This window comes from Panulirus ornatus, chromosome 67, assembly GCF_036320965.1.
Source record: "Panulirus ornatus isolate Po-2019 chromosome 67, ASM3632096v1, whole genome shotgun sequence".
Classification (NCBI taxonomy): Eukaryota; Metazoa; Arthropoda; class Malacostraca; order Decapoda; family Palinuridae; genus Panulirus; species Panulirus ornatus.
The window spans coordinates 8,195,398-8,206,828 of record NC_092290.1 but is presented as its reverse complement, the minus strand read 5'-3'; the positions used below and the strand labels follow the sequence as shown (position 1 = coordinate 8,206,828).

At 49.1% G+C, this 11,431-nt stretch overlaps 1 protein-coding gene across 1 annotated transcript in view; it reads left to right on the top strand.

Moving 5' to 3' along the window:
• Positions 1-1,787: 1,787 nt before the first annotated feature.
• LOC139747073 (uncharacterized) overlaps positions 1,788-11,431 on the top strand; it is a 54,848-nt gene continuing 45,204 nt past the window's right edge. The window contains exons 1-4 of the mRNA XM_071658865.1: positions 1,788-1,969; positions 2,296-2,458; positions 3,997-4,169; positions 8,836-9,337. Of these exons, the coding sequence (XP_071514966.1) occupies positions 1,788-1,969; positions 2,296-2,458; positions 3,997-4,169; positions 8,836-9,337 (1,020 nt within the window). The remainder of the gene's footprint in view (positions 1,970-2,295; positions 2,459-3,996; positions 4,170-8,835; positions 9,338-11,431) is intronic.

The following is an 11,431-nucleotide window of genomic DNA, read 5'->3' as shown; positions in this document are numbered from 1 at the left end:
CATCGGTCAGCTGTGGTTCTTCTTCCAGCCTAGCCACCGATATCATGAGCTAGACCAGTGAAGGATCTTTAAAATACCCTCTCTCTCTCTCTCTCTCTCTCTCTCTCTCTCTCTCTCTCTCTCTCTCTCTCTCTCTCTCTCTCTCTCTCCTTGCAGCGCTAAGTCCTCCTATATTCTCGCGGCCGCAGGGAATATTTCGAGAACATTTGACGTCTCTCATACGAATTTCTGACTCGTTTGGAAAAGCCAACCTTTCTTTTTTTTTCTCTTGCCCGCATGTATCATTATCAAGTTCACGTTCTGATATTCATACGTCAGGTTTACGGTGTGGGTGTTGCACCAGGTTTATCCTAAGTTATAGTGAGTGGAAAAAATATTTATGGAAACGCCTACACGCACACACACACACACACACACACACACACACACACACACACCAGCCATGCATTCCGGGACAAAGACTCTATCACAGTTCGCTTCTGCGGTTTTAGTAAACCTGACGTCTCAACCATGACGGTATGGTATACACCCACACACCTTCCTCACCAGAAGGTAGTATACCCCTCATAACACACACACACACACACACACACACACACACACACACACACACACACCGTAAATTTATCTCTCTTTTCCCATGATATCTCGGCTCTACCCTTACCCCCATATCCCTTTCCAGGCGAGGGATGCATGACTGCTTGAGGAGGAGGAGGAGGAGGAGGAGGAGGAGGAGGAGGAGGAGGAGGAGGAGGAGGAGGAGGAGGAGAAGAAGGAGGAGGGGAAGGGATACTGGAGGGAGGAGGACCTGATCTTCCCCGCTGCCGAACAATCTTATTTACATTTTTCTCGTGTTTGTGACGGGACGCGTCGTCGTGTCCCTCCCCCAACACCGCCTCGCCCGCCCGACGTCGTGGCCGTGGTGGTGGTGGTGAAGAGGGGGGGGAAACTTGGGAACAAAGGGATTTTAAGGCGGTACACAATGTGTATATATATCACCGCCATCGTTAATGGCTCGTTGGTTGGGGAAGGTCTGAGGGGAGAGAACAGCGATGAACGGGAAGAAAATAACATATGGTACAATACGTAGATTATGAAGGTTCGTTGCGCTTGTATCCGAGAGTGTGGAGGATATGCAGTGGACGGGATCTGATTAATTCTAGTTTCTCCTCGCTATCAAATCACCGACCCTAGTCTCATTATCCACCGTTGAGCTACAGCCATATTACGTACGTAGTTGTACGCATGCGCGTGAGGATACGAACCCATCCGTGAGTGTGCGAAAGGAGGAATAATAACACCTATAGCCTTCTATATCGAACAGGTTCTGTCGTACTATCTTCCCCCTGGAGGCTGGCCGCTCCGACGACACAGTTGTGCCTCTTCTGCTAAGAAAAGTCGTATCTCATCTTGTTCCCTCTATTTCTTTTTTTTTTTCCTAAACCCATCTCGAGTGACCCTAACATTCCCTCGCCACCCTGTCGCAATCCCCCACGTCCCCTTCCCTTTACATAGTCTCCGTTCGTTCAAGATACCTGGTCGAGCTGAGTCTTCTTCTCCTCCTCCTCTTCTTCTTCTTCTTCTCTTCTTCTTCTTCTTCTTCTTCTTCTTCTTCTTCTATCGACGCTGGCGAGCATCATCGACACATTTCTGAACAGTAAAATGCTACCTGTCATAACCTGGGCCCGGGATCACGTTGGCGCAGCGCCTTGATTGATGCCCCGTCAGGGGAAGGGGGCGGCGCGCCTCCTACCTTGTCTTCCCTCCTGCAGACGGAAAAGGTCAGAATGCGACCATCCCTGTGGGCGTGGCCTTCGGGATCAAGGTTCAGGTGGTCACTGAAGGAGATGTACAGCAACGGAGGCCCTGAGGCTCTCACAGAGGAGACGCCTAAGCCCCGTAGATCTGCAGGAGTAGAGGGCTTGAGACACTCACGTAGGAGACGCCCAGATCCTGTAGATCTGCAGGAGTAGAGGGCTTGAGACACTCACGTAGGAGACGCCCAGATCCCGTAGATCTACAGGAGTAGAGGGCTTGAGACACTCACGTAGGAGACGCCCAGATCCCGTAGATCTACAGGAGTAGAGGGCTTGAGACACTCACGTAGGAGACGCCCAGATCCCGTAGATCTACAGGAGTAGAGGGCTTGAGACACTCACGTAGGAGACGCCCAGATCCCGTAGATCTACAGGAGTAGAGGGCTTGAGACACTCGGGGGGAAGATTCACTAAGACCCCGAAGACATGCAGCAGTCGTGTGCTCGATGCACACGCGTGAGGAAACGCTCACATGCAGCTGTGGGGACTTTTGGGTCCTCCAAGACCAAGTTCCTCCCCTGATGGTGGCCTCCTTCAAGTTAATTATCAAGGCGAGGCAGACCTGGTGGCTGAGGAACCCTGAGTGCCCCAAGTTTCTGCGGGAGAACTTGGTGCCAGACCCAGTCAAAGACAGCGGGAGTGTCAGACTGCGCCGCCTTCCTCTCCTCCTGCTGCCAGTGCCAACGTTATTGTACACACACACACACACACACACACACACACACACACACACACACACACACACACACACACACACACACACACACTCCTGCTGTCAGTGCCACCGTCACACTACACTTCCCTGTCACGAGCACCATCAGACAGACCCCACCGTCCCATTCAGATGCACTATAAGATAGCTCCCATCGCCCTATTAGGGGCACCATCAGAAAGCCCTTAACTCTCCTATCACCTACCACATGCACCATCATATAGCCCCCACTCTCCTATCAGACGCACAATTAGACAGCCTCCACCCTCCTATCAGAGGCGCCATCATACAACCCCATCCTCCTATCAGATGCACTGTCATGTTTCATCCACCCTCCTATCAGAAGCACCATCAGGTATCACTGACCCCCTCCTGCCGCTGTGGCACTATCAGACAGCTCTGCTTCGTTGAGCCAAGCACTCAGGCAGAAGGCACTGCACTCCCTCAGTCGACTGCCCCTGTCTCTCCAGGCAGAGACTGTGTTATGCACCCTCTTGTACCGGTCTGTTAAGCGAAAGATCTCTCTCTCTCTCTCTCTCTCTCTCTCTCTCTCTCTCTCTCTCTCTCTCTCTCTCTCTCTCTCTCTCTCTCTCTCTCACACACACACACACACACACACACACACACACGCACACACACAACACATTTCCTTGCTACACCCCCTCTCATCATGCAGGCACCGTCGCGTGTTACGTTATTGTATCTCACCAATAACTACGGGTCACATAAAAGATTTTGCCTCCGCCTGCCCAGCTCTCTGTCACCCAGGAATTATAGGGTAGCAGGTGAGGGGTTAGGGTTGGGGGACGGGGGAGGGGGGGATTCCTTCTCATCAATGTGACACTGAAATACAGAGGAGAAACAGGGGGGAAATAAATCCAGTTTTCTGTTAAAGTAATTGTTCTGGAGGATCTGTGAGACGTGCGTCTGCGGTGGGTGGGTGTTAGTATAGTGGTCTGTACTGGTCAAAAGATAATCGCACGACAGTGCAGGATATGCTAAAATCCATCAAGGACATTCGGTTCTCATTTAAGTAACGTTGTTAAGTGTTCCCCACAATTAACAAGGAATAGCTGTTGATTGACAGAAGACAATAGCGGTATATTTTCCACAAGTAAAGCATTTAGTAGGATATTCTAATGAGAATTCTTCCTTTATTCACTGATCTGATATTTACCTTTAAATATCCTAAACTTTTAAGGTCCCTAAAGCATTCAGTGGAGGTCACTTTCTTTTTTGTTATCTTTCCATATGTGACTCTATCTTTGAATGACCCTCGACATCACACGTGACCCCTGACCTCACAGCTCCTAGGACTAGCCCTCAGCATCTCACTCGACCTTACAGCTCCCAGGACTAAACCTCAGCATCACACTTGACCTCACAGCCCCTAGGACTAGCCCTCAGCATCACACCTGACCTCACAGCCCCCAGGACTAAACCTCAGCATCACACTTGACCTCACAGCTCCCAGGACTAACCCTTGGCTTTTGCTCTGCCCCCACAGTGCCAGTGAGGAACGTCGCGGGCGTTGCCGGGGCTCCCTCACAGCTGCCGTGCCTCGTGAGCCACCCACTGCAAGGCGACGCACCGGTACTGGTCCTCTGGTACAAGGACGGCGCCAGGTTCCCCTTCTACACGTGAGTACTAGTGATGGTGATGATGCCCTCGACGGGGAGAGAGGGAAGGGAGGAGGGATAGAGGTACTAGGCCTGGGGATAGAGGCACTAGGCCTGGGAATAGAGGTACTAGGCCTGGGGATAGAGGTACTAGGCCTGGAGGTAGAGGTACTAGGCCTGGGATAGAGGTACTAGGCCTGGGAATAGAGGTACTAGGCTTGGGGATAGAGGTACTAGGCCTGGGGATAGAGGTACTAGGCCTGGGGATAGAGGTACTAGGCCTGGGGATAGAGGTATTAGGCCTGGGGATAGAGGTACTAGGCCTGGAGATAGAGGTACTTGGCCTGGGGAGAGGAGGGAAAGGGTGAGGGAAAAGGAGGAAGAGGAGAGGGGTGTTGAGAGGAAGCAGAGAAAGACAGGGAGGGTAGTAGAAAGGGAGTACTACTTCGAAAACGTTTTGTGCACGTTTACGTTACATAATCTCCCCTAGCGATTCATGGTCATCCCCTCTCCATCTAACGTCATGAAATTATTGGCAGTTGTGTCATCAAGATTATTGCCGTATTGGAAAACTTTCATAAGATCTCGAACTCAAGCTATTTCGTTTTATTTCAAATGTTTCAGAGAGAGACTGATTCCAGACATCTGAGCATTTCTCCGTAGAGTACATTTCTGAGAGATGAAACTCGTTTTGTCGCTCGTCTCTGTATTCGTTCTAGGTTTTTTCGGGGTTTTTCTCTCTCTTCGTCTGTGTTCAAGTGTGATGACCAGAACTAAACCAGATGAGACTAGATTTCCTATATATACACCGCGAGTGGTTTCCTGTACTCATAGTCATATAGATGTGTCTTCATTCATCGAAGGCTTTCTGGAAGTGCAGGTGTACAACATCTGAGAGGATAAGTTTGAATCCCGACTGATATATGTGATCCGAGAACTCCATGAAATCCGTGAAGTATTCATTCATTCACTTGTTTCTTCTACTATACCGAGACTCCTACTGATGCTTTAGTTTGTTAGTGTGTGTCCTATTCTAACAATCTAGCAGTCTTATCTATCGTTACTGTTTCTAACAACGTGCCTAAAGACGATTGTAAGACGATAGACTGATAACTTTGGGTGCCTATTTCATAGCTTTTGTGTGTGTGTGTGTGTGTGTGTGTGTGTGTGTGTGTGTGTGTGTGTGTGTGTGTGTGTGTGTGTGTGTGTGTGTGTGTTTAAACTGGCTGTGTTACAGTCGCAACCTTCACCCCCCACTCCCCATTTTTTTCTTTTAGCACTCTTTCTCCTTTGAGGTGGAGGGAAAGGAAAGGGCATGCATGTCAGGGTAGGGAAGTGAGTAAATTGGGGAAGGGAGGGATCAAAAGGAAAGGGAGAGAGAGAGAGAGAGAGAGAGAGAGAGAGAGAGAGAGAGAGAGAGAGAGAGAGAGAGAGAGAGAGAGAGAGACCCCATATCATCGGAGCACTAGAATTCACCGCAGGGGATGAAAAAAAAAATATATATACACATTATTTAATTCAACGTAATTAATGAGGTTCATTAGACCTGGACTTCAAAAGGAGGCATACGCCACCATTTCCAGGGAAGGGGTCGAACACAGAGCTATTAGAAAAGACGAAGCCAAAGAGATACATGAAAGGGAATTATCCACACAAACCCAAATGATCCACTTAGATTCCCCAAATGCACGTAAATCATCCACATGGACGCAGTCATCCACACGCACATAGGCTATTGGCACACACACACACACACACACACACACACACACACACACACACACACACACACACACACTGATTATCTACACAGACGCACAATTTGCCACACAATCCAAACGGCCAGAGATTATCCACAAAGACACGAATTGTATTCATACAGGCGAGGATTGCCCTCACAACACGCAAATTATCCCGACAAACAAAGATGAGCCACAGACACACACAAAGACATGTAGCAGCAAGAACACACACACACACACACACACACACACACACACACACACACACACACACACACACACACACAACGAGATATTGCAATAAATGCACCATGACAAAATCGACACATTTGTTCAAGCAAAATAAACAAATGGCCGAGCCTTTTCATGACATGAAACAAATGGCCGGGCCTTTTGATAACATTCTGATGCTGCTGGTGTCTGCCAGTTGTGAGGAAAGATGAACAGATGTATACCCGGATCTGTAGTGCCGGCAGTGGGGTGGGGGATGACGAACTCCTGGATCTGTAGTGCCGGAAGAGGGGATAGACTCCCGGATCTGTAGAGTCGGCAGAAGTCGGGGGTAGGGGAGGGGATGGACTCACGGATCTGTAGTGCCAGAAGAGATGATGGATTCCCGGATCCGCAGTGCCAGTAGGGGGGATGATGGACTCCCGGATCTGTAACGCCGGCAGAGAGGAGGATGGACTCCCGGATCTGTAATGTCGGCTGGGAGGAGGATGGACTCCCGGATCTGCAGTGCCGGCAGAGGGGATGATGGACTCCCGGATCTGCAGTGCCGGCAGAGGGGATGATGGACTCCCGGATCTGCAGTGCCGGCAGAGGGGCTAGCCAGGACAGAAACCTCACTGACTATTAACCTCTACATCAATGTCAACTATGTTAAAAAAAAAAAAAATGAATAGCTTTTGACAGCTTTTATATCTGAAGTGATTAAGTATCGCCCTCGAGATTCACTGTAGCTTCGAATCTTTCACTGTACCGCCTGGATCCATCACTGTACCGCCTGGTCTCCAGGGTACAGGGAGTCTGTTCTCTCGGTTCAGCAGAAACACTCGGCTCAGTTTCGAGGACATGGCGAGGGTTGTATACACTCTCGTTACACAGAGCGTATTGTATGTCGTGATCCGTTTAAAGACAGTGAAGAGATTGTCTGAACACAAAGAACCCGAGGACCACATCTGTACTTTGCCTGAGATCATCATGCATTACTTTACTGTCCATATATGTAAGTATTGATCTATCCAGTAATGTCCTTGGCTTCTACGTTTGGAAGCCCTCAGGCCACCTCTGGTATTTGACTCGCGTGTTATAGCACTGTCCGTATAAATGTATAGTCGTAACAAATCTTATAAAGTATACATATACATATGTATATCTTTGTCTGAATGGATGGGGGATGTCAGATCACAGCATGTCCCTATACCCTGCCACGTTTGCACGACTCTGTATGCACACACGTGTGTCCAGTAAGCTTTGTGGTGTTCTCGCTGGGGTCGGTCGTTTCGCGCATGTCAGCTGGCACATATAAAGGGTCTTCGACTAACCTCCTTTACTGTAACGTACCCTCACTATCGTCGCAGTGACAAGGTTGATGATGTGGGGTGTCGGGAGGGTGGGTGTTGTGGCGTGTGGAGAGGGAGGGAGGTAGCCCACCCACTCCCACCCACGTCAGTTGTTTATACATCAGTGGTGGCAATGGAATATGTCATTCCTGACGTCTGTAGCGACGAGGGGTCCATTAGGTAGAACGGGAGCGAGCGAGCGAGCGAGAGAGAGAGGCAGGCTCGGTACTCCAGCTTCCATTTAGAGTCCATCAGAGGCCTGGTATCACCACCGGACTTTGGATGACTTCCCTGGTGTGAATGGCCTGGGCAGGACTCGGGAGGGCGGCGGCGTCATGGACTGCCGGGGTCCTGCCGACCGCTGGAGACGTGGTGGTCTCAGGCGGCAGGCAGTGCTGTGTGGCGGTTCCTCTCGGCTTCTGAGAAGGCACAAGGCTCAGATTCCCCTATAGTGATGCGAGTTTATGGCCCATATGACAAAAGGAAAGGAACTAGCTACTTTACAAGTTCTTTATCCCTGGAGGACAGGAACCCATCCTCATTCCCGCAACCCTGGAGTAAGGACTTGCCTTTGTTATATAATCCTGGAATACTGGAATCGTCTTCGTCTCATAACGTAGAGGGATAGTAACATCCTCTCTCTCTCTCTCTCTCTCTCCCTCTATCCCTTGAGAATTGAAGCCGTCTTTGTTATCTAACCCTGGAGGGCTGGAACAATCTTTGTTATCTAACCCTGGAGGACTGGAACAGTCTTTGTTATCTAACCCTGGAGGGCTGGAACAGTCTTTGTTATCTAATCCTGGAGGGCTGGAACAGTCTTTGTTATCTAACCCTGGAGGGCTGGAACAGTCTTTGTTATCTAATCCTGGAGGGCTGGAACAGTCTTTGTTATCTAACCCTGGACGGCTGGAACAGTCTTTATCTAACCCTGGAAGACTGGAACAGTCTTTGTTATCTAATCCTGGAGGGCTGGAACAGTTTTTGTTATCTAACACTGGAGGACTGGAACAGTCTTTGTTATCTAACCCTGGAGGGCTGGAACAGTCTTTGTTATCTAATCCTGGAGGGCTGGAACAGTCTTTGTTATCTAACCCTGGACGGCTGGAACAGTCTTTATCTAACCCTGGAAGGCTGGAACAGTCGTTGTTATCTAACCCTGGAGGACTGGAACAGTCATTGTCGTTAAGCCCCTTGAGGCACTGGAATCTTACTTCAACACGCAGGTTGTCGTAAAAATCATCACAGTGTACCACTAGGAGGCACTCGTTCTGGACCTTCCATTACTCTTCCTTTTAAAAACCGTGCTGTATTCTAAAGCCTGTTTGGATCCAGTGAAACACGCTTACCTGTTTCCAGTCACCTCTTTTACTTTCCTCTTAGGCGGGTTGTGAAGCTGGTGGTTTATTCTGTCTCTCCGGACGCTCCTGCAGAAGGCATTCTCCAGTATGGTACCTCCACGGCTCACAGCTTAAACAACAAGTCTGGCCAGAATGATCAAGGTGCCCATCAGTGGTCTGTCACATTATGCAAAGGTTCTGGTAATTCCATAAAGATAGATAACGAAAACTATGGGTCTGGAACACTTGGGTCTGGTGCACTGGGGTTTGTAAGACAAGTAAGACCGGGTTCTGGAACACTAGGTTTTGCAACACCTGAGCCTGGACCACCAGGGCCTGTAACACCGGAGCCTGGAACACTTGGCCCTGTAACACCAGAACCTGGAAGATTGGGGTCTGTAACACCGGGATATGGAGCACTAGGATATGTAACACTGGGATCTGCAACACTGCAGTTTGTAACAAAGGGGTCTAAGACACTGAGGTTCTGGAAGACTGGGGTCCGAGTAAAACCTGAGGAAACACTGGAACCTCTGGAGGCATCCGTTATACTTTGCCCTACCTGGAAAATCTTTTGACTTCGATCAGGTTACCTCAGAACCGGAGGGCCCCCTCAAAGCGACGAATGTTCGTCAGGACCTCGTCTACGCAACCTCACTGTTGCATCTGCTGTTCTGGTTCTTCCATGAATCAAGCTTTTCTTTTTTTTTTCCCCTTTCCTATGGCTTGACTCCATGGCATCAGTCTCAAGGCGTATGAGAAAGGTCAGGGAAGGGCGCGATTGAGACTCCTTAGGAAGAGAAACCACCTCGGGGAGAACTCAGCGAGAGACCAAAAACTTACCGGAACTTTTGTATTTCTTATTCGGGGGGCTTTTCATAACTTTAGTCCCCAACGGCGAAATATAAAGAAAAAAAAGAGAGAAAAAAGGCAGTGTCCGTCCTCGGTAGCTGACCACACTGTCTCCGGGAGGAAGTTCTTGCAAATGATCAACAAAACCAACACTTAACGCCTTTCCCATGAGGTCTGCGACTTTCCACTTACCAGTTTTATTTACGAGAAAAGGAAAAAGAGGGGAAGGGGGGTAGGGCTTTCACGGGAGGAAGGGGTACCTACCCTTCCTCCCACCTCGCGAAAATGTGTCATAGACCGCAAAACTCCCCTCCCTCAAAGAGAGACCATTGTGTAACTCCGCCGGAGCAAATAGCGCTTCCCCCATACGGCAGCTGCGGCATCCTGGCTCCAACCGATGAGTCTCCTGAGGTTTGTGGTGTAAACATGTGAGCGGCGGCAGAAGTTGGACCAACACGTTGTAAACAGGGGCCCCCGCCCCCTTTTGCGTCGATGGCTCCCGTCTACGTCAACAAGCCAAGAAACTCTTAGCTCCTCCCAGAATAAAGTAGTAGTTTGACGTTGCTGTAACCAGAAAAAAATGTAGTTGGCGTTTCTGTAACCAGAAAAAAAAAATGTAGTTGGCGTTGCTGTAACAACCACTTTACGTTCAAGACAAAGTCGGTATTCCGTACTTCGACACAATACCCTAAGGACCCACAAACAGCGATGAGTGCAGTTGTCGAGGCGTCGTGTTGTTCTTAAAGGTAATTATCCACTGCTGAGGTGACATGGATGTGTGCTGGTCCCCTGGTCTTGACGAGGCTTGTCCGCGAGTGACCCGTCAGGCCCGAACGCGTCCACGGGGGAGAGAAATGGTGTTTCGTCGATGTGAACGAACGCACACGACACAACAGGGATCCTCTTCCTCGATGACCTTAGTCTTGGCTACTGGCTGTGATGTGAGACGCAAAAATAAACTGACGCTTTAATCTGTGATTTAGTTCATGATAGGTGGAACATGGCTCCTTCATCATTCTCGCCTGCCCCCGCGAGATGAATGGCTGGCGAGCCCACGTATTAATAGCCCAGCAGGGAAACCCTAACGTTACTAAGGACCAGAGACATGACTGAACACCACTCAAAGAAAGAAAGAAGATTGTGCTTAAGTTATAAAGTTGAAAAACGGGACCACATCCGCCTGTACATTGCTGTTCTTCATGTGCCTTTTCAAGGTCTTATCATGCTAGGGTTGCTCTGGCAACACACACACACACACACACACACACACGCACACACACACACATAACGCATCCACCGGCCGCCCCAGCAACTCAAAACATCTCTTGGCTGATATATATATATATATATATATATATATATATATATATATATATATATATATATATATATATATATATATTTTTTTTTTTTTTTTTTTTTTTATACTTTGTCGCTGTCTCCCGCGTTTGCGAGGTAGCGCAAGGAAACAGACGAAAGAAATGGCCCAACCCCCCCCCATACACATGTACATACACACGTCCACACACGCAAATATACATACCTACACAGCTTTCCATGGTTTACCCCAGACGCTTCACATGCCTTGATTCAATCCACTGACAGCACGTCAACCCCTGTATACCACATCGCTCCAATTCACTCTATTCCTTGCCCTCCTTTCACCCTCCTGCATGTTCAGGCCCCGATCACACAAAATCTTTTTCACTCCATCTTTCCACCTCCAATTTGGTCTCCCTCTTCTCCTCGTTCCCTCCACCTCCGACACATATATCCTCTTGGTCAAT